The sequence below is a fragment of the Prionailurus viverrinus genome, chromosome B2 (genome assembly GCF_022837055.1).
Source record: "Prionailurus viverrinus isolate Anna chromosome B2, UM_Priviv_1.0, whole genome shotgun sequence".
NCBI classification, from domain to species: Eukaryota; Metazoa; Chordata; class Mammalia; order Carnivora; family Felidae; genus Prionailurus; species Prionailurus viverrinus.
In genome coordinates, this window is record NC_062565.1 from 91,869,457 (window position 1) to 91,894,187 (window position 24,731).

General features: G+C 33.3%; 1 protein-coding gene across 1 annotated transcript in view; it reads left to right on the top strand.

The window, feature by feature from the left end:
- The window catches only part of GRIK2 (glutamate ionotropic receptor kainate type subunit 2), a 652,272-nt gene that overhangs the window by 219,317 nt on the left and 408,224 nt on the right, over nucleotides 1–24,731 (top strand). The window contains exon 2 of the mRNA XM_047859025.1: nucleotides 23,454–23,621. Within this exon, the coding sequence (XP_047714981.1) occupies nucleotides 23,454–23,621 (168 nt within the window). The remainder of the gene's footprint in view (nucleotides 1–23,453; nucleotides 23,622–24,731) is intronic.

Here is a 24,731-nt window from a genome sequence, read left to right on the forward strand (position 1 = left end):
ATGCATGCATCCATTTCCACAAATACTCATAGAGTATCTCTTGTGTGCTGGGTACTAGAATGAAGGAGATGAAAAAGAACAGCATGTGGCTTCACATTACTTGAGTCCTTCAAGCCCCTCGGTTTCACAGCAAGGTCAATTGAGGCCCAGAACACTTAATTGACTTTCAGAGGTTCAGAGATAGTTAATGGCCAAGCCAGGACTAGAATCTCAGGCTCTAAACTACCACTCTGCTTGACACTTACCGTAACTATGATGCCTTTTAATTATCCCTATAAATTCACATAAGCATGGCATAGTATGATTGAACATCATATATCTGTATCAGCACTTAAATATATAAAGTTAAACAACAGATACCAGAGAAAACTCAGGTGGATTTAGATGCAGGTAGGGTACATCAGAGCCCAAGAAAAACTTTCCCGGCTTTAGAGGAAGAATATCTTTGTCTAGATCTGTATCTTTACATTTGTGTACATTTATATCTTCATTCCGTGAATCTGTTCATAAATAACCTTTCCTCTCCTTCCTCTAAAGTGTACTTTGTGCCACATTTTCTGTGTCACAAGCAGGTATGTGAGAAGAAAAACAAATGGCACTTTTACTCACTTTACGACTATGGGATATTTGTTGTCCTCTGACAAAAGCTAAATACATATTCATGGAATCCTACAAATGTAGTGGAAATTCCATCCCTGCCTCTAGGCTGCCTTCAACTAGGTCACACCAGGCAGTTAGGAATATATATTGGTTCTTATATGTCTATTGGGAGAAATCCATTTCTGAAGGTTGGGCTGGGAAACAGTTTAGGTTGTGGCTTATGTATATTTATAGTGCTTGCATTTACTCTCTTGCTGTTCCCCTGTGTGAATTGTTGTATCGGTTCATTTTGACAACATTGGATGAGGCACAACATTTTAACCTCTTTTCTCTTGTAATTATATAAACATGTACACTGTACATGGTGACCTGGGAATGCTGATCAGAACATCTGTTATGATAAACGGAACAGTGAATGAGAGTTGATTTTTGCATTGTAAAGTACTAAAAGTCACTCTTCTGATCTGTGGCTCTATGTAAATCAGAGTGTTTGAAAATTTTGCTGAAACCTGTCATTCTTTCACTTACCAGAGACAGAAAGGGAGCTTGTTTTTTATTGTTCTCACATGGGTGCTGCCCAGCTAGGGAGTTATCTGTCTCTCGGAATCAATTAAGTTAACCTTTATAGCAATTTGTATAGCCGTTTAAGCATTCTAGAGCCTGCAGGAAAGTGGCAGCTTAAAGTAACCAATAATGTCAGGATAACCTCAGGATATCAGCAAAGGTTCTTCAGTACGCAGTCAGCATTAATTCCTTGTGTCCTTGGTAAATTTGGGGCCAAGGAGTTCTAGAAGACATGGGGCAAAATAACAAATGAGGTAAAATGAATATTGTTTATCATTCTTCTCCCAAAGTGAATGATTGGTTGCAGACTGTAGATCCAGAAGCGATGATGAGCTTACCTTGCATGAGAACCTCTGCCCATTCTTCGGTTTTCTTGAAAACCATCTTCACTGCATCATGATAGCCAATCTCAGGAGAATTATCAGTTACCTTCCCCATTCTCAGCTTGGCTACAAGCAGAAGACATTTTTACATATTATTTTAAAAGTACTTTTTATGTATTCATTGATTTTTAAATATATGTTTTTTCACTCAACTTACAATTGGTTTCTAGTTTAAAGCAAGGATTTTGATTTTGAATTGCTTAGCACATCTGAGACTTGGGAGAAAATTTTAACCAAATTACTCACATCCTCAACAAATATTGAAAAGTGGTCTTCTGGGGGATATAGGAGTTGCTAAAGTGGCATTATCTCTGCCTGATCCAAATCACTTCTCTTAAACCAGGTCAGTTTCTTTGTTGTTGCTCAACTTTTAAGATCATTATTATGTACAGGTGAAGTAGTTCATTTCTTTCTTCTTTCAATTGAAGTATAATTTACATACAATATTCTGTTAGTTTCAGATGTACATCATGGTGATTCAGTATTTTTTTATAAATGTATAGTGATCCTCGTGATGTCTAGTTAACATCTGCCACCCAAGTTATTCCAATATTATTGACTATATTCCTTGTGCTGTACATTACATCCCTGTGACTTATTTATTTTATGACTTTAAGTTAGTACTTCTTAATCTCCTTTATTTATTATACCTGCCCCCCCAACCCCCTCCCCTCTTTTGATAACAAGAAGTTTGTTTCTTGTATCTATGAGTGTTTCTTTTGCTTTATTTGTTCATCAGTTTCATTTTTTAGATTACACATGTAAGTGAAATTGTATGATATTTATCTTTCTCTCTCTGACTTATTTCATTTAGCATAATATCCCCTAGGTCCATCTATGTTGTCACAAATGGCAATTTCATTATTTTTTTATGGCTGAGAAATATACTAGTGTGTGTGTGTATAAATACCACACAGTGCTATCACATCTTCTTTATTCATCTATCAGTGGACATTTAGGTTGCTTCCAATTTTGGGTTATTGTAAATAATGCTGCAAAGGGATATAGGGATGCATGTATCTCTTCTAATTGGTGGTTTTTGTTTTCTTTGGCTAAGTACCGAGAAGTGGAATTGCTAGATTGTATGGTACTTCTATGTTTAAGTTTTTGAGGAATTACCATACTGTTTTCTATAGTGGCTACACTAAATTATATACACACCAACAGTGTACAAGTGTTCCCTTTTCTCCACATATTATTCTAAAATTTGTGTGGGGCTATTAAAGACCCCAAATGGCCAAAGCCATCTTGAGAAAGAAGAACAAATCTGGAGGTGTCATTTTTCCTGATTTCAAACTATATTACAAAGGTATAAAAATCAAAATAGTATGGTACTGGCATGAAAGCTGACATATAGATCCTAGAACAGAATAGAAAGCTCAGAAATAAGCCCACACACATATAATCAATTAACCTATAACAAAGGAGACAAGAATATGCAACAAGAAAAAGATGGTCTCTTTAATAAATGATTTTGGGAAAACTAGACAGCTACATGCAAAAGAATGAAACTAGAAAACTATCTTATACCATATATAAAAATACAATCAAAATGTATTAAAAACTTGAATATGAGACCTGAAACAATAAAGCTCCTAGAAGAAAACATAAGCAGTAAACTCTTCAGCAGCAGTTTTAGCAATATTTTTTTGGACCAGTCTCCTCAAGCAAGGTCAATAAAAGCTAAAGTAAACAAATGGGATTCTCAAACTAAAGTAGTTCATTTCTATAATGATGAGCTGAGTTTGCTGAATCTATATTTGTATATTTTCCTAAGATTGAAAATATTCTTATTTTTGGTTGGGTTCTGTCCTATCCTAAGAATCTAAAATTGTATAATGTTTTGTCCCAAATTACTCCATCATCAAAAATTGTTTTCTGCCTGTAAAGGTATCTCAGATATATAAAAATCTCTTTATTTCAAGAAGTTTAGAAAATAGCAATAATCTGTAATTCAATTATTCATAACTATCTTCCATTCATACTTTTATATGTATCCTTTCAGGCATATATCTATATATGTATATTTATTTTATATCTATATATCTGTAAGTAAATATTTAGAGATAACCAACATGGAATAATTAATTTTTATTGAGATAGTATTATTATTCTAAGAATTTTAATTTACTCTTTCATTTAACCTTCACAACAATCCTATGAAGTTGATAGTTGGTAATACAAACAACGTGGCATTTTTTCCAATAGGAAACTGAGGTATAAAGAAATTAAGTTATTTGCTTAAGGCCACTTAGCATAAATGCTGAAGTGGACTATGAACTCAAGCAGGCTGGCTTCAGAACCTTATTGTTTTTAATTTAAAATTTTTATTTTAATTTCTGTTAGTTGACACCCAGTGTTGTATTAACTTCAGATGTACAGTATAGCGATTCAACAACAGAGAACTTATTCTTCCCTACTACACAATATTGTCTCTTAAAAACATGCTGATTTTTGACTTGGTATTTCATTAGCTGTATATTTTGAGCATTTTTATATGGTAATGAATGTACATCTAACCAACTATTTTAATAGTTGCACGCTATTCCAGTGGTTTACAATACTTATAGAACCAACCACAGGTGGTAATAGATTTAGATTGCTTCTAGTTTGTTTCATTATTAAAAATAGTACTGCTGCAAATTATGCTTAAACATGCATAATTTTTAGAATAATTTGTCTAATTCTTCAATACCTATGTAATGATAGACACTCAGCTAAAAGCTGTGAATTCAACATGGAGAAAAATCACAAGAGTTTACAAGCTAGTTATTCCAACTAATGAATTTTAGGAGCAGTTTTTTTTAAGTTTGATTATAGACCCACAGTTCACTCTCAGGAACTCTTTATGAGTAGTATCAGTTTTATTTACTTATTTTTAGTTTTCTTAAATGTTTATTTTTGAGAGAGAGAAAGAGAGAGAGTGAGTGGGGGAGGGGTAGAGAGAGAGAGGGAGATACAGAATCTGAAGTAGGCCTCAGGCTCTCCGCTGTCAGCACAGAGCCTGATGTGGGGCTTGAACCCACGAGCTGAGCTGTGAGATCATGACCTGAGCTGAAGTCAGACACTTAACTGACTGAGCCACCCAGGAGCCCAGGGTAGTGTTAGTTTTAAGTGAAAATCTATTGAGTGTGTGTGCATGTGTATGTACATGTCTGTGTGTGTTGACTCACTCTCCACCCTGAGCACGTAAAACCCCATAATCTACAACTGGGTCATTTCATTTGACTATAAGATAGACTCATTTAGGCTGTGTCTACGTAGAGTCAGTGTAAACATTTTTGTCAGTGACCTATTGCTTTGTTTCACAGTATCAGGCCATTATATTTTTTCTCCCTGACTTTGTGGATTAACTACTTGGTTAAATTTCCTTTAGATCTTGCTTACGTATGAGTCTCTATAGGTGCATATCAGTGTTGCATGAACATTCGCATATGTGTACATTATTTCTGTATTAGATCTCTACTGACTTAGCCACATTAGCTGCATTTAAAATTTCCACATGCTTTTTTTGAATTAGATGTTTGGGAGAGGAAAGTTATTAACTTTAATACTTTACTTATGTATTTACATTTTTCACGACAATTTTCTACAATATTTTCTTTTCACATCTGGTTGGATTCTTTTAGTTTTGAAATTTGTCAGGAAATAATACCCATTATTGAATGCTAAAACTGTTTCTGAAGAGTAGGAAATTTTAAATAAATTCTTATTAGCCCTAAAGATGAAGTCCCTATTTTACAGACAGTTTTAATTATAAAAAATAACTTCTAAAACTTTAAAATGTACAAAGGGCTTTACCAAATAATTTGGGCTTTCTGGATTGCTGTGAAGAAAAACATGAAGGAAGGGACACAGTCTGATCCACATGATTCTCTTAGTTGCTTGGGAAAAGAAAAATAGATAATGGCAATTATCAGTTCCTACAATATTTGTTTTATATTGACATATAAATATGATTCTAACTTCCTTCCATTTATTTTATATTAATGCTTACAACACTATCACATTCCCTTCCCATTTATTAAACACACTCTATATGCCAGGCACCGAATGAAGTCTGACAAGTCAGAAATGGTAAGTTATCATCCCTGTCCTCAAAGAGTTTTCAGAGGAACCACCCATGGTAATAATAGATTATGCCAGTGGATGCTGTTAGAGGTACCAAGAAAGAGAAATGAAAAAATGTTTCCTATGGGAGGCATGAAATCTGTCTAGGGAGTTTGTAGAGAGGTGGACTTTGCTGAGGAGATGATGAAGTGCTATCAGTGGTCACACAAATGCTAACCTTTTCAGCAGTCTTGAAGTGTGTTACGTCTGATTGATACTGCAATTTTTAAAAATGGCAAAACTATTTTTAAGGATTTTAAGAAACCTTGCCTAAAAAGGTGAAACTAAATATTTTCTTTATTTCTCTTTATCTCCTTAGTTAAAACAAAGTAATAAACACACAAGAATACATGGCTCCTATTTAATAGTTTATAGTCCAACTAATAGAAGTAAGAAGATTTTTTAAAAGAAACTCTGCAAACTAATTATGTGAGAGGGAATTAAAAGACTTTCTTGAAGTAATAGTCCAAATAAGTAATGTAAATTCTGTTGTATGTGATATCAAATTACATATTTAGGCTGTTTTATGGATTTCACTATTACTATTAAATTGATTTCTGATTTCTTTCTTAAAATATCAAATTTCTAACCATCTTTTTATTACTCTTTCTGGATTAAAACTTAAGAAAGTTTATTTTAATGTCTCTAATTTACCCTCCTAACATCTTTGCAAAGCTCTTTGCAAACTCAAAACATATTTGCATCTAATTTTAATTGATTGAGCTCAATGGTATTTGGACACATGATTTCTCAAATCAGTATAATTTTTTGGAGGGGTGCCTGGGTGACTCAGTTGGTTAAGTATCCGACTCTTGATCTCAGCTCAGGTCTTGATATCACAGTATTGAGTTCAAGCCCCACCTTGGGCTCCGCATTGGGCATGAGGCCTACTTAAAAAAAAAATGGAACTTGGCACAAAAACAGACACATAGACCAATGGAATAGAATAGAAACCCCAGAACTAGACCCACAAACGTATGGCCAACTCATCTTTGACAAAGCAGGAAAGAACATCCAATGGAAAAAAGACAGCCTCTTTAACAAATGGTGCTGGGAGAACTGGACAGCAACATGCAGAAGGTTGAAACTAGACCACTTTCTCACACCATTCACAAAAATAAACTCAAAATGGATAAAGGACCTAAATGTGAGACAGGAAACCATCAAAACCTTAGAGGAGAAAGTAGGAAAAGACCTCTCTGACCTCAGCCGTAGCAATCTCTTACTCGACACATCCCCAAAGGCAAGGGAATTAAAAGCAAAAGTGAATTACTGGGACCTTATGAAGATAAAAAGCTTCTGCACAGCCAAGGAAACAACCAACAAAACTAAAAGGCAACCAACGGAATGGGAAAAGATATTCGCAAATGACATATCGGACAAAGGGCTAGTATCCAAAATCTATAAAGAGCTCACCAAACTCCACACCCGAAAAACAAATAACCCAGTGAAGAAATGGGCAGAAAACATGAATAGACACTTCTCTAAAGAAGACATCGGATGGCCAACAGGCACATGAAAAGATGTTTAGCATCGCTCCTTATCAGGGTAATACAAATCAAAACCACACTCAGGTATCACCTCATGCCAGTCAGAGTGGCCAAAATGAACAAATCAGGAGACTATAGATGCTGGAGAGGATGTGGAGAAACGGGAACCCTCTTGCACTGTTGGTGGGAATGCAAATTGGTGCAGCCGCTCTGGAAAGCAGTGTGGAGGTTCCTCAGAAAATTAAAAATAGACCTACCCTATGACCCAGCAATAGCACTGCTAGGAATTTATCCAAGGGATACAGGAGTGCTGATGCATAGGGCCACTTGTACCCCAATGTTCATAGCAGCACTCTCAACAATAGCCAAATTATGGAAAGAGCCTAAATGTCCATCAACTGATGAATGGATAAAGAAATTCTGGTTTATATACACAATGGAATATTACGTGGCAATGAGAAAAAATGAAATATGGCCTTTTGTAGCAACGTGGATGGAACTGGAGAGTGTGATGCTAAGTGAAATAAGCCATACAGAGAAAGACAGATACCATATGGTTTCACTCTTATGTGGATCCTGAGAAACTTAACAGGAACCCATGGGGGAGGGGAAGGAAAAAAAAAAAGAGGTTAGAATGGGAGAGAGCCAAAGCATAAGAGACTGTTAAAAACTGAGAACAAACTGAGGGTTGATGGGGGATGGGAGGGAGGAGAGGGTGGGTGATGGGTATTGAGGAGGGCACCTTTTGGGATGAGCACTGGGTGTTGTATGGAAACCAATTTGTCAATAAATTTCATAAAAAAAAAAATTGGAACTGAACATTAGGATGTTAAGGAGAATGCCATATTTGCAAAAGAATGGCATTTAATCAGGTTTTAAATTCTTACAGAATCAATGATGCTCCCCAATTTACTTTGCAGTTCTTAATTAGTCTTAGAATCATGAGTATTTTCTGAATCTCTGGTCTTCAAGATCATTTCACCCATTCCCTACATTTTGCAGAAGAAAAAACAGAGGTCTAGATTGTGAAAGGACTTATTCATTCAGTCACTTTTTGCCTCCTTTTTATTTAGCTGACCTATTTTTTAAAAATCAATATAATTAAAATGTGTGCTCTTGGCCCTCAAATAGTTGGTGTTATTTATACTGTTTATATGGTGATTATTCATGTGGCTGCCTTCCCTGTTATCTCAGTTTGATCTGCACTATTTATATCTTGATATTATTCAAGCATCTGCCTTCCCAATCAGTATGCATTCCTTCTAGGTCTTAAATTGCTAACATTTAAGTACCCATTTCCCAATTTTCTTCGCAGTATGCAGTGCATCTGCTTTAAAAGTAATATTTGAATGTGTAACACCATAGTCCTCTCTTTGATTTCAAGGATCTGTTTGTGGAAGGAAAAATCAGCACCTATTTCCCATCCACTGGGAAAAAATGTGTTGGAAACAGTAGGAAGTTTGTAAAGTTAAAAGCTTTTTTGTTTTTACAATAAGAAAGCACATTTACATGCCTGAGCACAGCCAATCTTTGTCTAGTGGGACTATGACATTTCCTGCAACTTGATTTTGGTTTACATAATGCCTTCTAACAGATATTCTTTATTCTAGACTGCATCAGCAGCTTCCTTTTTCCAAATGCCCAGTACAAGTTTGAGTTGAATGGAGTATGATAGATGGAGGAGGAGTTATGCAAGATTAGCTTTCATACCTTCTATAGTTGAAGAATTGCAGAGTGCTAGAACTTCAAAAATTTCCAGGACATTCTGCAGACAAAATTTTCATTGGCCACATGTTTGTATAGTTTTCAGTTTACTTGAAATATTGACAAAGCTGCTAATTTTTATGTTTGGATGATACTTAGTAATATTAGAGTAAAGAATATTTTTGTTAGTAGAAATATGGCTCAAAATACTGGAGGCAGTGAATTCAATATAATAGGAATACCTGTTGCTTTGTGGCTGAGGAGAATCAAAAGCAAGTGGGGAGAGTAGGAGGTATCTGTCAGTATGCAGTAGAGACGAGTCACCACTTTTCTTCTTGGAAAATTCCTGCCTTACACTATGTGCTTCCCACACAATCCTCTTTTGGGGAGCGGTGACCTACTAATTCATTTTTTTCATGGTGTATCAATTAGGTCCATATGCACATGTGATTTTCTAGCTGCATATACATATACTAGGATGGCATCCATCAAATTCACACATAATGAGCTTCAGAATGTTATAGTCATACTTCATATGGGTATAAAAGTCTAAGAATCTTTTTCTTTTTTTATTTTTTTTTAACGTTTATTTAGTTTTGAGACAGAGAGAGACAGGGCATGAACGGGGGAGGGTCCGAGAGAGGGAGACACAGAATTGAAACAGGCTCCGGGCTCTGAGCTGTCAGCACAGAGCCCGACGCGGGACTCAAACTCATGGACCGCGAGATCATGACCTGAGCCGAAGTCAGCCGCTTAACCGACTGAGCCACCCAGGCGCCCCTAAGAATCTTTTTCAAAGGGCTTACCATTGAGAAAAAAAGAAAGTTGCTGTGAAAACAACCAGAAATTGAAGATAGAAAGTGAAGATAGTGATTAAAAGATGGGGCCTAGATTGAGGTCTCCTGAGTTCTAATCCAGTATCCATCACTTACTGACTGACTATGTAACTGACCTAAAACAAGATACTCGGGGTGCTGAACCTGCTCCAATGTCTTTCTGAAGCAGAACAGAATAGACTCAGTAAAGCAAATTATTTGGCCTAAGAATTAAACTGCCTTAGAGACCATGGAGCATAAAGAAGGAAAACAATTCTTAGACTTAACAATGTAGATGACTTAAATGTCAGATTTATATTCAGAATTAAAATATAAAAGATTAAGACCTTGGAAATACATTAAATACAGAAAATGTATTTAATTATGTATTAATTATGTATTAATCTATGTATTTAAATATGAAAATGTTCAATTACATTTTTGATGACTTTCTATTAATGTTTGTAAAATATTTACCACAATGCCTGATATACAGTATGCTCTCAATAAATGTTAACTGTTAAAAGCTTTTATTCTTTAGAATGAGCTCAAGTTTAAACATGTTTTATACTGATTTAACTTTCTTAAGCTGCAGATTGTAGGAATATACATTATGATGTTTAGAAGTGCTCTGGAATTGAGGGAATACAAATCAAAGACCCAACTTAGTCAGGTTGGGGTTGGGCCAGGGAAGAATATCTTCCCAGAGAAGATGACTATGCCAAAGGCTGATGATACATTAGGAGAGAAAGATGTATGTGTTAATATTGCAGATGTATGTGTTAATGTGTCTGTGTGTGTGTGTGTCTATGTATATCTATGTATGTGGGTGTATAAGTAGGTAGAAACTAGGTTCCTGGGCAGAGGAACATCACTCGGAAGGAATGGTGGCATTTGATTCTGGTTCACTCAGAGAAAGGCAGGTCGTTCCCACTGGGAAAGTGGGAATGGTAAGAAAGGAGCCTGGAGAGAGGCAGAAGGTAGACTATGAAGACCTTTGTAAATGGAACTAAGCTTAAAAAGTAGGCAGTTATTGAAAGATCTTAAGAAATTAAATGACAAGATCAAAGTTGCATTTTAGAAATATTATTCTGGTTGCAGAAGAAAGCCTGATAGGAGCAAGTCTGAAAAATCCAGTGAAGATACGCTATCACAGTATGGAAGACATAGTATATCTGGACTTAATCAAGCATGTAAGAAGGCATACATTGATATTCCAGCAGAAGTGATGGGGACCTAGGAACTGTCAGCTAGAATAATTAAGAAGATCATTAGCTAGTATAATAGTAGGAAAAGCCTCCAGTGGGGTATCCATGTGGGTAGGATCTCAGATTTTTGTCTTTAACTCTTTCTTGCTCATCATTTTTATCACTGACTTGGACATAGAAACAAAACTGAATATGACCTAAAGGCAAAGGAAAAAGAAACACATTTCACATTTTGTAGTATTAGTAACTTGCCTTGATGCATTAGATGTTGAATAAACTAATATTAATAAAGAGTTGATGATAGGATAAGAATCCAAATAGTCTTGGGGTGCCTGGGTGGCTCAGTGGGTTGAGTGTCTGACTCTTGATTTTGTCTCAGGTCATGATCTCATGAGCCCCACATCGGGCTCTGTTCTGACAGTGTGATGTCTGCTTGGGATTCTCTCTCTCCCTCTTTCTGCCCTTCCCACCTCTTTCTCTCTCAAAATAAATGAACATTAAAAATCATTAAAAAAGGAATCCAAATAGTCTTAATTAGAAATTTAGACAAACAATAAATAGATGATATGTTTCAGAGACATGTATGAAAAATAAAAGTACATTAGAAACATAATTTTTTAATAAGAAGTTCAAGATCAATAAACCCTATGATATTGTATTCCAAAAAAAGTCTACTATTTATATTGTTTATATTACATTGAGAATCGACAGCCCCATCGTGTTTTGCTTTGCTGTGACCTAATTGGAATATAGTTAAAAAGTGGACCAACATTGAGTTGTAGATACATTGGAGTATTTTCAGAGAAAAATAACTAGAAAAATGAAAGGATCAGAATATTCATGTGATAATCAAAAGATTTGAAAGTTTTAACCTGGAAAAAAGAAAATACAGCCAGAAGAAGGTATCTGTTTTCAAACTCTGGGTGATGACCATATGGAAGTTGGGCTTAAATTTATTCTAATCAGAACAAATGGTTAAAATGTTCAGGGAAGCAGACAATGGGCGAATATGTAGAAGAATCTGGTGCTAGAGCTCTTCCAGGAAGTAAAAGACAACTTTAAATAGTAGCAAGTTTGCCATTCCTGGAGACCCAAATGTAGTAGTAGAAACAATCTAAGTATCCTAAGGATGGATAGACTAGATGATTGATTGATTTTGTCATCTTAGACTCCTCTTACAATAATAGTACAATTGTAGTGCATCGTAAGTATTTTTATAAATGCTCTCAGAGTAATTTAATGGTCTTTTTGAGAAATCCATTAAAAACATGCAGTGGTAACAAACTGTATAGGAATTTTATTTCTTTTTTTTTTTATTTTTTATTTTTTTTAAATTTTTTTTTTCAACGTTTATTTATTTTTGGGACAGAGAGAGACAGAGCATGAATGGGGGAGGGGCAGAGAGAGAGGGAGACACAGAATCGGAAACAGGCTCCAGGCTCTGAGCCATCAGCCCAGAGCCTGACGCGGGGCTCGAACTCACGGACCGCGAGATCGTGACCTGGCTGAAGTCGGCCGCTTAACCGACTGCACCACCCAGGCGCCCCGGAATTTTATTTCTTTTTCCTCTTCTTTTTCTTCCCCTGGCTAAACTTTTATTACGAACTTTAAAAATATGCAGAAATGTTCAGATGATAGCATACATAGTCATATACTTAAAACTTTGATTAAATAATTGTTAACATTTTCCATTTTTATTTTTATGACGTCCAAACACTTCATCATGAATCTCCTAAGAATAAAGTTTTTTTCTTACATAACCACCATATCATTCATTATTTTGCCTGAGGAGAAAAAGAAATAAATGATTCCCTAATGCCATTTAATATCCAGGGTATTTTGAAAATAACCTTTCACATTTACAAAGAAGCATGGTGACTTTATCCTCTGGATAAGGATTTGTACAAAATTAAAATGTGGAGACCATGCTTTGTATTTATTTAGATAGAAAATAAGATTATTGTAATGGTTGATGGAACAAACTAGCATATCTTCTGAGAAAATAACAGATGTTATTCATAACATTGATTTTTTTATGAAATTAAACATCTCTAAAACACTGATCTTTACCTACTTTAAGATAAGACCTATTTGAACAGTCTCAGAAGTTAGATGTGATGTTGGTTGGCACATTCATCACATCCTTATGAGTGACACAATCCTCAGTAGTAGTTAAAGTAGATCTAAAAGAAAAGATTTGACAGGCTTCATCAGTTAGCTTAATATAAATCTTTTATTTCAAGTCTTGATCAATATTGTTTTTTTGTGAGTTAGGGACTGTGATGGGAGAAAGTTTCAGTGTTTATGAGTTTTGTGTGAGCAAAGGATTCCTTGCCATTTATTCTTTCATATCTACAAAATAAGGTGGACAAATAGACCTGTGGAAATGAAGGCTGTTGTCCTCTGTTTTTCTTCTTCTTTCTTTATCAGGCCTATTATAGAGTGATGAGCACTATTAACTTTTACAATAGGCTTGGAGACAGAATTTGCAGGCATTTTATTGTTTGATATAGAGGTTACATGAGATGTGGTGGCTCTTTCTGAATTAAAAAGAAACAAAAAACAAAACTAAACCAAACAAAAATAAAGCTGTGAGAATGATTATCTTAAGTGATTTTTTTGTTGTTGTTGTTTCAAAAAGCCAAAGGTACGCAATGTATAAGAAAGCAGTGAAGTGTTGCTTATATCCCATAAAGAATAGGGAATTTGAAGATACTGAGAAAATGGGCTTTAGATTCTTGAAAATGTAAAATCGGGTGAATCTTGCCACAAGTCTCAGGAAAGCACATAATTATACATTAGTAAGGTGCTGCTTTAGGATCATAGAGTTCTTCTGTGTTCTTTATTACTCTGGGATGTACTTTGTCCACCAAACATGATTTGTGAACTCCTTAGGGTAGCAATTCTGTCTTCATGTACCACATGCTTATGAAATGCTACATGCAATTCTGACACTTTATAATAAAATGAGTTAAGTCCAGAAGCAAACACTTTTTATAGGAGGTACATAGTAGAAAATGAGTATTATTTTTCTCAGGCTATACAAAGAGAAAAAACCCTATTCAAAATCATGTGAACAATTACTCTTTTGTAGGTTTATGAACAGGTGGAAAAAATGCTTTGCCTTTCAATTTTTTATTAGCAATTTTTAAAATAAAAAAATAGCTGATTTCTTCCTCAGAGAATCAAATTTATAGGCTCTTATTTTCTACTTCAGAAAGAAAATAGATAAAATATATATTCTCTCAGTATCCTACCCATCTTCACATCAGCAGATCACAGATAATTGCCTCTTGCTTGGATGAGTAAGGTGTCCTCCCCAGGCTTAGTTTACCATTTCCTTTAGATTTGATCTTCTCTTGCTCCTGAGCCACCTGGCTTCATCAGTAATACCCTGTTTTCTACGTTTTACCTTTCTCTTTCTATTGTTCTCTCCCTATCATATCAACATGCTGTCTTTCTCATCATGAAAGAAACAAATGCATTAACAAACACCCTGAGATTTCACAGTATCCTCCTGTTTTCTGCTACCCCTTAATAATAGTCTAGCTTTATTTTAAAACATGTTTTATTCATTTTTTCAAAAAAATATAACATTAATGCAGGTTCATTCTTAACAATTTATAACGTACAGACAAGAGAAAAGAAGAAAATTAAAATTAATCAAATGCCTATCATCTGAAATAAACCACACTTATTTTGTTATGCATGATTACATATTATAACTACTTATATAAAGTTTTTGTCATCAAATGACTTCTGTAGAATAATTTAAAATGTCTAGCTACATAGTATTTTATTAATTAAATGTACCATGATTTATGTAAATAATTCTTCACCATTAGGTATTTAGAGCATTTCTAAGCATATTGTTCTTGTTCTTATGTTTTTATGAACAAAGTGAACATCCTTGCATCTAAATCTCCCACGTTTTTCATGTTACATTTTTAAAACTTGATAGATTTAAAGAAAGTTACAAGAAGGTTTATATCAATTTATTTTTCTCTTCAACTATGCTTTCTCTCACACACCTTAACAAATGTAATCTGTAAAATTTCTGTTTGTTTTAGTCTTTCCTTTCCTATTTTTGAACATTTTAATATGCCTATTAGTTATTTTCATATGATACTTATAAGTTATCTACTCATTTCTTTGCCAAGTTTTCTGTTGTAGTGTTTTATTGTTAATATTATTTCTATATTGAAGGTACTAACCCTTTGTTTTTTAATATACTATGTTTATATTAGTTAATATACTTACATATATTTTCTTATTTGTATTTCTTTAATCATGTTTATGTGTTCGATTATGGATTTTTTTTCAAATATTCAAGTGACATTCAGCAGTATTGCCTTTATTTTAACTACTTGTGCTATCAAAATTAGATAAGGCTTAGCACTTTTATGCAGTTGTTTTTTAAAGTAAAATGTTATTGAAGGATGATCCATATATACCAAAGTGCACAAATCATAGAGTAAAGCTTTAATAAATATATATCCGAACACTTAGGTTAAAAAAAAACAAAACAGAACATCACCAGCACCTCCAAAGAACATCATGCACCCTCCCTATTCCACCCCACAACTATTTTTTGAAGTTTTGCAAAAATAAAACCATACAGCAGTATTCTTTTGTCTGTCTTCTTCCACCCAATGTTTTGTTTATGAGATTCATCTTATATTGTAGAATGCAGTTATTCAATGATGCATGCATTCCATGCTGCTATGAATATTCTTGTATATGGTTTTTGATGAACATGCATGCACATTTGTGTTGGGTATATACCCTGAAGTAAAATTTTGGTCACAGGTCTTGTGTATTTTCAATGTTAGAAGGCTCTGATGCACAATTTTCAAAGTAAGTTGTACCAACTTCTAGAGAGACCAGCAATGTATGGGAGGTCTACTTGCTCCACACTCTCAACTACAGTTGATACTACTTGTCTTTTCCATTTTAATCATTTGAGTCCATGTAAAATTATTTTGAACTGTAATTTTAATTTTTGTTGTCCAGATTATTATGAAGTTAAACTCTTTTTTGTGTGTTTATTGTCCTTTTTAATATTTTGGGAGGAAGTACTTGTTCAAGTTCTGTACCCATACTTCTATTGATTTGACTGCCATTTTCCTTTTATGAATATTTTAAAGAGATGAATTCTCTGTTTTACACACACACACACACACACACACACACACACACACACACATATGCACACATCCTCCGAATTTTTTTCTTGTACTGGGAAGTTCTTAATTTTAATGTAGTCTAATATGTCATATTTTTTACCTTTTGGTTATTGCTTTTTTTTAAAGAAATCTTCTCTTAGTCTGTTTTTCTTTTAACAACAGTATTGTTTAACTTTCACATTTAGTTATGTGATTGAAATGACTTTTTTAAGTGTGATTATCAAACTGAGCCAGACGTACTTACTAAAAATACAACTCTTTTGCACTATGCACTGATGCATTGTATAGAATCATCACTTATATGTCAACAGCTATACAGGTGAAAGTCTGTTTGTGGATTCTATGTTCTGTTCTATTTATCTAGTAGTCTATCTTTATACTAATACAAAAATTGAGTAATTTATAACTGAATTATTACAATTCTTGAAATACAGTAGTGTAAGTCCTCCAGTTTTTGTTTCTCTTAAGAGTGCTTTACTATTTTAGGCCCTTTGCATTCCCACATGTATTTTAGTCTTATTGTGATTTTGATTGGGATTGTACTAAACTATAGATAAATTTGTGGATAATTAATGCCTTTAAAATCTTGAGGTTTTTTTTTTTTAAGTTTGTTTATTTATTTATTTATTTATTTATTTATTTATTTATTTATTTATTTATTTATTTTGAGAGAGGGAGAGGGTGTGCACAGGCAGAGAGAGAAGGAGGTAGAGAATCCCAAGCAGGCTCCGCACTGTGCAGAGCTGGATGCAGGGCTCAAACTGACGAACTGTGAGATCATGACCTGAGCTGAAATCGAGAGTAAGATGCTTACTGACTGAGTCACGCAGGCACCCCACTGAGTTCTTTATTTCATAAATTTAATATATCCCTGTGTTTAGTTAGTTTCTATTTTCTCTTAATAACATTTTATAGCTTTTACCACAATATTTTGCATATCCTTTATTATTGAAAATGATTCTTTATAATTATTTTTTCCTTTTGGTTTGTTGTAGATATGTAAAAATATCATTTATTTTTATACATTGATCTTATGTCCAATGACATCTTGCTAAATTCATTCTTTTAATCATAATAATTATCTGTATTCTTTTTCTTTTTTTTTCTTAAAAAAATTTTTTTTAATGTTTATTTACTTTTGAGACAGACAGAGACAGAGTGTGAGCGGGGAGGGGCAGAGAGAAAGGGAGACAGAATCCAGAGCAGCCTCCAGCTTCGGAGCAAACTGTCAGCACAGAGCCTGATGCGGGGCTTGAACTCACAAACTGCGAAATCATGACCTGAGCCGAAGTCGGATGCTTAACCAACTGAGCCACCCAGGCGCCCCTATCTGTATTATTTTTCTGTATACACAATCATTTCATCTGAGAAGAACCATAATTTAATTTCTTCCTTTTCAACCTTATATTTTTTATTTTTAATTTTTTTTAGTTTCATTACTAATTAATTGAACTAAATAGGACTTTCATTTCAATGCTGAATAAAAGTGGTCATAGTGAGCACCCTTATTTCATTACCAGTCTTATGGGGAAATGTTTCAAAATTATACCAGTAAGTCTGATGTATGATGTAGGTTATTTATAGATACACCATACTTGCTCAAAAGGTCTCTTCTATTTCTAAATTGCTTAGAGTATCTAATCATGTATTGAAGTTGAAATTTATCAATGATATTGTTATGACTATTAAAGGATTGTTCAGTTTTCTCTATTTTATGTTAATATTTTAAATTACATAGAATTATTTTCAAATGTTAAGCACATCTTGAATTCCCCCACTTGTTTTTTTAAAGCCCACTTGTTTTTTTTTTTTTTCCTCTTTAGGTTTTTATGCAAATTCCAGTTAGCTAACATACAGTGCAATATTAGTTTCAGGTGCACAATATAGTGTGATTCAACACTTCCACACAATACTTGTGTTCACCACAACATGTGCACTCTTTAATCCTCATCATCTATTTCACCCATCCCCTCACCCACCTTCCCTCTGGTAGCCACAAATTTGTTTTCTGTAGTTAAGATTCTTATTTCTTCATTTGCGTCTCTCTCTCTTTGTTCATTTGTTTTGTTTCTTAAGTTTTACGTATGAATGAAATCATATGGTATTTTTCTTTCTCTGGCTGACTTATTTCACTTAGCCTAATACTCTCTAGCTCCATCCATGTCATTGCAAATGGCAAGATTTCATTCTTTTTAATGGCCGAGTAATATTCCATTGCATACATATACCACATCTTTATCCATTCATCAGTCAGTGGACACTTGGACTGTTTCCATACTTTGGCTGCTGTAGATAATGTTTCCATAAATGTCAGGGTGCGTGTATCCCTTTGAGTGAATATTTTTGTTTTCTTTGGGTAAATAGTAGTGCAATTGCTGGATCATAGGGTAGTTCTATTTTTAACTTTTAGAGGAACCTTCATACCCACTTGGTTTGGATGTATGATTATCTTATATATTGCTAGATTCAATTGACTGTATTTTATTTAAGATTTGTACATCAATATGATCCTTAAGAGATGATGTGTAATTTTTTTTATAATTTCTATCTTCTTATTCTTGATTAGGCTTGTTAAGATTTTATACATTTTAATAATATTTCGAATAACCAAATTTTGTCTTCGCGTGTGTGTAGTTTATTGTATATATATATATTTTTTCTTTAATTCTGCTCTAATCTTTATATTTTTTCTTCTGTTTCCTTTGGATTTGATTTGTTTGTTTTTTTTTTCTAGATATTTGAGATGGAATCTCAGATCATTGATTTTTAATCTTTTGAATTTTCTTTTAAGAATGTACTTAGTTATTGGGGCACCTGGGTGGCGCAGTCGGTTAAGCGTCTGACTTCAGCCAGGTCACGATCTCGCCGTCCGGGAGTTCGAGCCCCGCGTCAGGCTCTGGACTGATGGCTCAGAGCCTGGAGCCTGTTTCCGATTCTGTGTCTCCCTCTCTCTCTGCCCCTCCCCCATTCATGCTCTGTCTCTCTCTGTCCCAAAAATAAATAAACGTTGAAAAAAAAAAAAGAATGTACTTAGTTGTATTAGGCAAATTTTGAATGCCAAATTTTCAGTTTTATTTTGTTTCCAGGATTTTGTAATTTCCCTTTTTATTTCATTCTTGACCAATAGATTACTTAGGCATATATTCTTTAATTTTTGAACTTGGGATTTCTAAGTTATCTTTTTGTTATTTATTTCTAGTTTAATATCACTGTGGTGAGGGAACATGCTCTGAATTATTTCAGTACTTTTAAGTGTGTTGAGATTTAGTATATGACCCAGCTTATGATCAATTTTGGTAAATATACATTTGAAAAGAAAAAAAAATATTTTGCCATTTTGAGGTACTGTGTTTCATCTTTGTTAGTTAAGTCAAATATATTTAGATTGTCTAAATTTTAAATAATTTTTTTGTCTGCTTACTCTATCAGTAACTCACTGCTAACACTACTGAGAGTGGTGTTTTAATGTTTCCCACTATGATCTATAACTCCTTCTTCTTTTGTCAATATTTTTTATTAGATGTATATCGAGTCTGATTTATATCATTCCAGTGTATTGACCTCTTTATCATCATTATGATACGCAGTCTGTATCTCTATTCTCTTCTTGTCTTCAAGTCTACTTTATGTAACATTAGATAGCTTCACCAGCTTTTATTTGGCTAATGTGGTTTTAGAACCTATCTTTGCCCATCTTTTTCTTTATTTTTCACTGTTTCTCTTGCAGGTAGCTTATAGTTTTGTGCCTTTTTACCCTGTTAGGTAATCTTAAACTTCAAAATGTGAATCTACTTCATTTACCTTTAATGCAATTACAGATGCATTTGTTTCAGATCTACCACTTATACCATCTTGTTAATTTTTTGGTGTTTTTCTCTCCATTTATCTTACTTATGTTTTCTTATTCTTTTTGGACAAATAAAATATTTTTATTATGTGACTTTTAATCTATTAAAGTTTTGATCATATACTAGTTCATTATATTAGTCTCTATCTTAAGAAATTTAAATATGCATTATTGATTTACTATAATCCAAAATAATTATCTTTACCTTTCTCTCGATATTGCTAGAACATTTACATTCTTTTATTTATTTTTTCTCAACTTTATGTTATTATTATCATGCAGTTTAATTTAAATACATTACAAACTTCATAAGATATTACTATTCTTGCTTGTTTAGTTAAAATTCATTAATAATCACCCACGTATTTCCCCTTCTTTTATATTTCATATGTTTTAGAAATTTGGTGGATCCCTGTGGGATCATTTTTTATTCTGCTTAAAGAACTCATTTATTTAATACCTGTTGTAGTGAAGGTTTGTTGGTGATAAATTCTCTCAATTTTGTTATTTTCATTGTTATCAAACACCATTGTGTCTCTTCTGTAAATATAATAAAATAAAAATGAATCTATATGTTTTAATAAGTATTTTTATTTCTAACTGCATTTATTGAAATTCCCAGAATAGTAGTAAAAGTCAATAATGTATACATTCTTATCTTTTTCCTGACATTACCAGGACTTTCTTTCTATTTTACACTTAAATATAACATTTACTATTAATATGTGATTTTTTTTCTTAATAAAGCTTCATTGTGACTCCATTATTTTTCTAAAAATATTTTCCCTTTTATTAATCAAGAATAATTAGTGATCTCCATCAGTAATGTCCTTATACCTAATCATCTAATCACCTAATATAGTGATTATACTTTTCTTTTTTGACCAATTACTGTGTTAGATGTTATTAAACTTTCCAAAATTTTAAACAGAATTACAAAAGCTCCCTTTTTTTCCTACATAAGTTTGAGGAACCCACCAAATACTTTTTAAAAAGTAACTCTTTACTAGATTCTTTTACCCTACCTGCCCATCCTTGCCCTCCACACATAAGAAGTAGTGATATCTCTCTCTCTCTCTCTCTTTCTCTCTCTCTCTCTCTCTCTCTCTCTCTCTTTCTTTTTTGAGTACGTGGCTGGAAGGTGTTATAGAAGATATTGTGCCTGGAAAGCTTGCATGATCTGGGTGTTTTTAATTTTTATATGCAAAATTTTAAATTCTGGCTTTGGATCAATAAAAATTATTTATTTTATTTAATTAAGATAAAAGTGGGTTGTCCTAAGGAATTACAAAGATTTCTTTAAATATTCAAACCACTAACAAATATATAAACTTACATTTGAATTATTTATTTTGAAGAGAGATAAAGGATGGGGACATTTTAACCCACTGTCATCAAATATTGACCGTTTTTGTATTTTTCTTTTGTATGTATATCACATATAAACTATAATTTGAACTGAGGAAAGTAGAAGATTTAGTTTTTCATTTTATTGTGCCATTAAGAAACAACTTCAGGTTTGCATTTCTATAATTGACTTTTTATTCCTAATTAATTTTAAGAAGTATCTTACAATTGCTCTATTATTTTTCTGTTCCATATGTAGGATTTTACAGTTCTAATTACATATTATATTAAAGTCAGCATGTCTCACCTTTTAGGAATTTTAGTGTATTTTACCTGAATGAAATTTTGAAGTTTTTGTAGTGGAATAAGTTTGTATTGGAACTAGTTTGTAGTGGAATAAGTAAGGGCTTTTAATTTTTCCATGAACATATTATGTTAGCTCTATAACTTCATAGGTATATGATCTTCGGCCAAAAGAGTTCTTTCTTAAAATAATACTACTTGGGATTACTTTGAAGATTCAATGAAACCTTAATCACTTATAGAGTGCTTACTTTATGGCAACCACAATCTAAGTGTTTTGTTATAAGATAGCATTTAATTTTTATAACAACTCTATGCAGTAGTGTTAATTATAATCCTTTTTTTTTAGATATGAAGAAATTTAGACTGAGGATTTAAGCAACTACCCAAATTTAAATGGACAGCAAATGGCAGAACCAGAATATGAACCCATTTTGGCTTCAGAATTTAGGCACATACCATTATTCTCCTCCATATATACGAGATATCTGATTTGGTTCTTGACACCCATTAGGCATGTAAATACTTATTGTCCTTCTGCTTAGCATAAGTCTCCAAAGATTTTAAATATACTAAAAGCACTATTTCATAATAAGTTGACTGCTCTGATAATTATACCATCAATTTAGCTGAAAGAATAAGAGAAATATTTCAAACTAGTATGGTGTCAAATAACAAATTTTCCAATTTTTCCTGAATATAAATTTGTCTGAGCACTGTGGTATTTTCTTGAGTCTTAATTTCTCATATTTAGAGGCATTGTTACCATACCATATCTTCTTATGAATTTAAAGTAGGAAGTTTGCTGATAGTATAGTCACCTGACATTCATATGTCAGAAGACTTTTGATGAGGTATGAATTGCAAGGTGTGGAAATGGCTTATCCAAGGGAGTTTAATTTGTGAATGCCTATGCTGAGAGCACATGGCATGAAATTTGAAAGGAAGAGAGATAAATGCTTTCTATTGTTTAAGTAGTACTACTTTCCCAAGGACAGAGGTTGGACAGTGTCAAATATCAGATGCTCCCCCTTTCATTCCATTTACCAAAGTAACAATAAGGAGGAGATTCTGTTGGAGGCAAGGTTCCCATAGGTCACTCATAACTGAATAGAAATGATATCAGTAAGAAGCAAGGCTGGGACAAGAATGAGGGAAGTGGACTAAGATATAACAGGTAAAAGGTAACAAATGGAAAGGACATGTTTTTGAATTGTATTCTACATTTTATGGGCTAAATTATATACTTCCATGATATTCACCAATTAAGGGATTTTACTCTGTTTTGGAGATTTATCTTTCACAAATGTCCAAGTATCTTCTAAAAAAGACTTAGAGCAAAACAAATACAGAAATGACGCTTTTTTCTCTTTTCTTGCAAGGAAGATGGTAGAATTTGCAAGTTAGTTTGTATTTGGGGCTTTTAACACAATAAGTGCCATAGAAATTATGCTAAAGATTTCTGATTTCTCAGATAATGGAGACAAATTTAATATAACTTTCCTGATGCTTAACTTCATAGCTTTATATCAATATAGACGATTGATTATTCTGGAACTGTGTGCAAAATTTTGAGGGATAATACTCAATACTTAAGGCAAGATCTATATATATCTAGGCCCTAAAAGAAGAAATTACCAGAAGAAAAAAGGCAAAGTCATTTTTAAGCTGTGTTAAATAATGATGGCAATAGCAAAGAAATTTTTACAGTGTGGATTTATCTAAAAGGGCACATCCCAAATATTCAAGTTCATAAAAAAGTAAGCACAAACTCCATGTACTTAAGCAAATAACATGTGTACTTTATCACCCATAAATGCACATGTACATAAAATTACAGAAAATGTTACACATTTTCTCCCTTTTGTAAAACTGCATGATTATTCTTTTCGCCAGGTGGTATTTTTGAATATGTGGAATCTGGCCCAATGGGAGCTGAGGAACTTGCGTTCAGATTTGCTGTGAACACAATCAACAGAAACAGAACGTTGTTGCCCAATACCACCCTAACTTATGACACCCAGAAGATAAACCTCTACGACAGTTTTGAAGCATCCAAGAAAGGTAATTGACAAATATTTAACATTGTATTTTCTGGAATTCAATTCTATAAGTATTCTTAAGAGATTTCTTAATTCCAAATATAATTAATAAGTCATTAGGAATATTTTAATGCAATGTTTCTTTCCAAACTGCATGTAAATTTTATCAAAGAAGGTAAGGTGTTATGATTACCTATTATGACAAAATCATTTATAACATAAACTCAGTTAGGTCTATGATTGTTGTAAATTGTTCCCCCGCAATAATCCTTTTCTTACTAAACGATTCCTATTTTTAAGAACCCACTAAATAAAACTATACAGCAGTGGATTTTACCTAGTTTTGGAATCCATTATTACATTTTTATTGTGTTATCTGTCATTTCCAAGAAGTACATTATCACTATTGTCTCAATTTACTGACTACCTTGAAAGTTCTGTAGTTCCAAGTTACTTCATAATGTCAGCCCAATCTTAAAACTTTATTGGAAAATTTTCAACAGCCTTTCATTATGTGTACTTCATGCCCATTTTTAAAACTATTGGATGTTTCTTCTTATAACTGAAAATAAATGGCTAATGATATGAAAATTGAATTATAGGGGCGCCTGGGTGGCTCAGTCGGTTGAGCGTCTGACTTGGGCTCAGGTCATGATCTCACAGCTCGTGAGTTTGAGGCCCGCATCGGGCTCTGTGCTGACAGCACAGAGCCTGGAGCCTGCTTCCGATTCTGTGTCTCCCTCTCTCTCTGCCCCAACCCACTGGCATTCTGTCTCTGTCTCTCTCAAAAATAAACATTAAAAATAAAAAATTAAAAAAAATTGAATTATAGGAAGATATAATTAGAATACTTTATAAATTTTGTCATTTATTTTGTTGTCAAACTGTTTTTTTTAGTGATAAGAACAGAAAAATAACTTTGTGGAATATGAGTTTAACATTTAGAAAGTCAGGAAGGTAATAGTGAAACTATTATCAAGGCATTATTTTAACCAAACAATAACTTTGGTAGTAAATGTGTTTTGAGAGATGTTTCCATTGTCTTACTTGTCTAAGTGGGTGATATTTTGTTTTGCATAGTTAGCATTCATCTAATAGGAATTAAATTTCATAATATAGATTTTTCACAAAG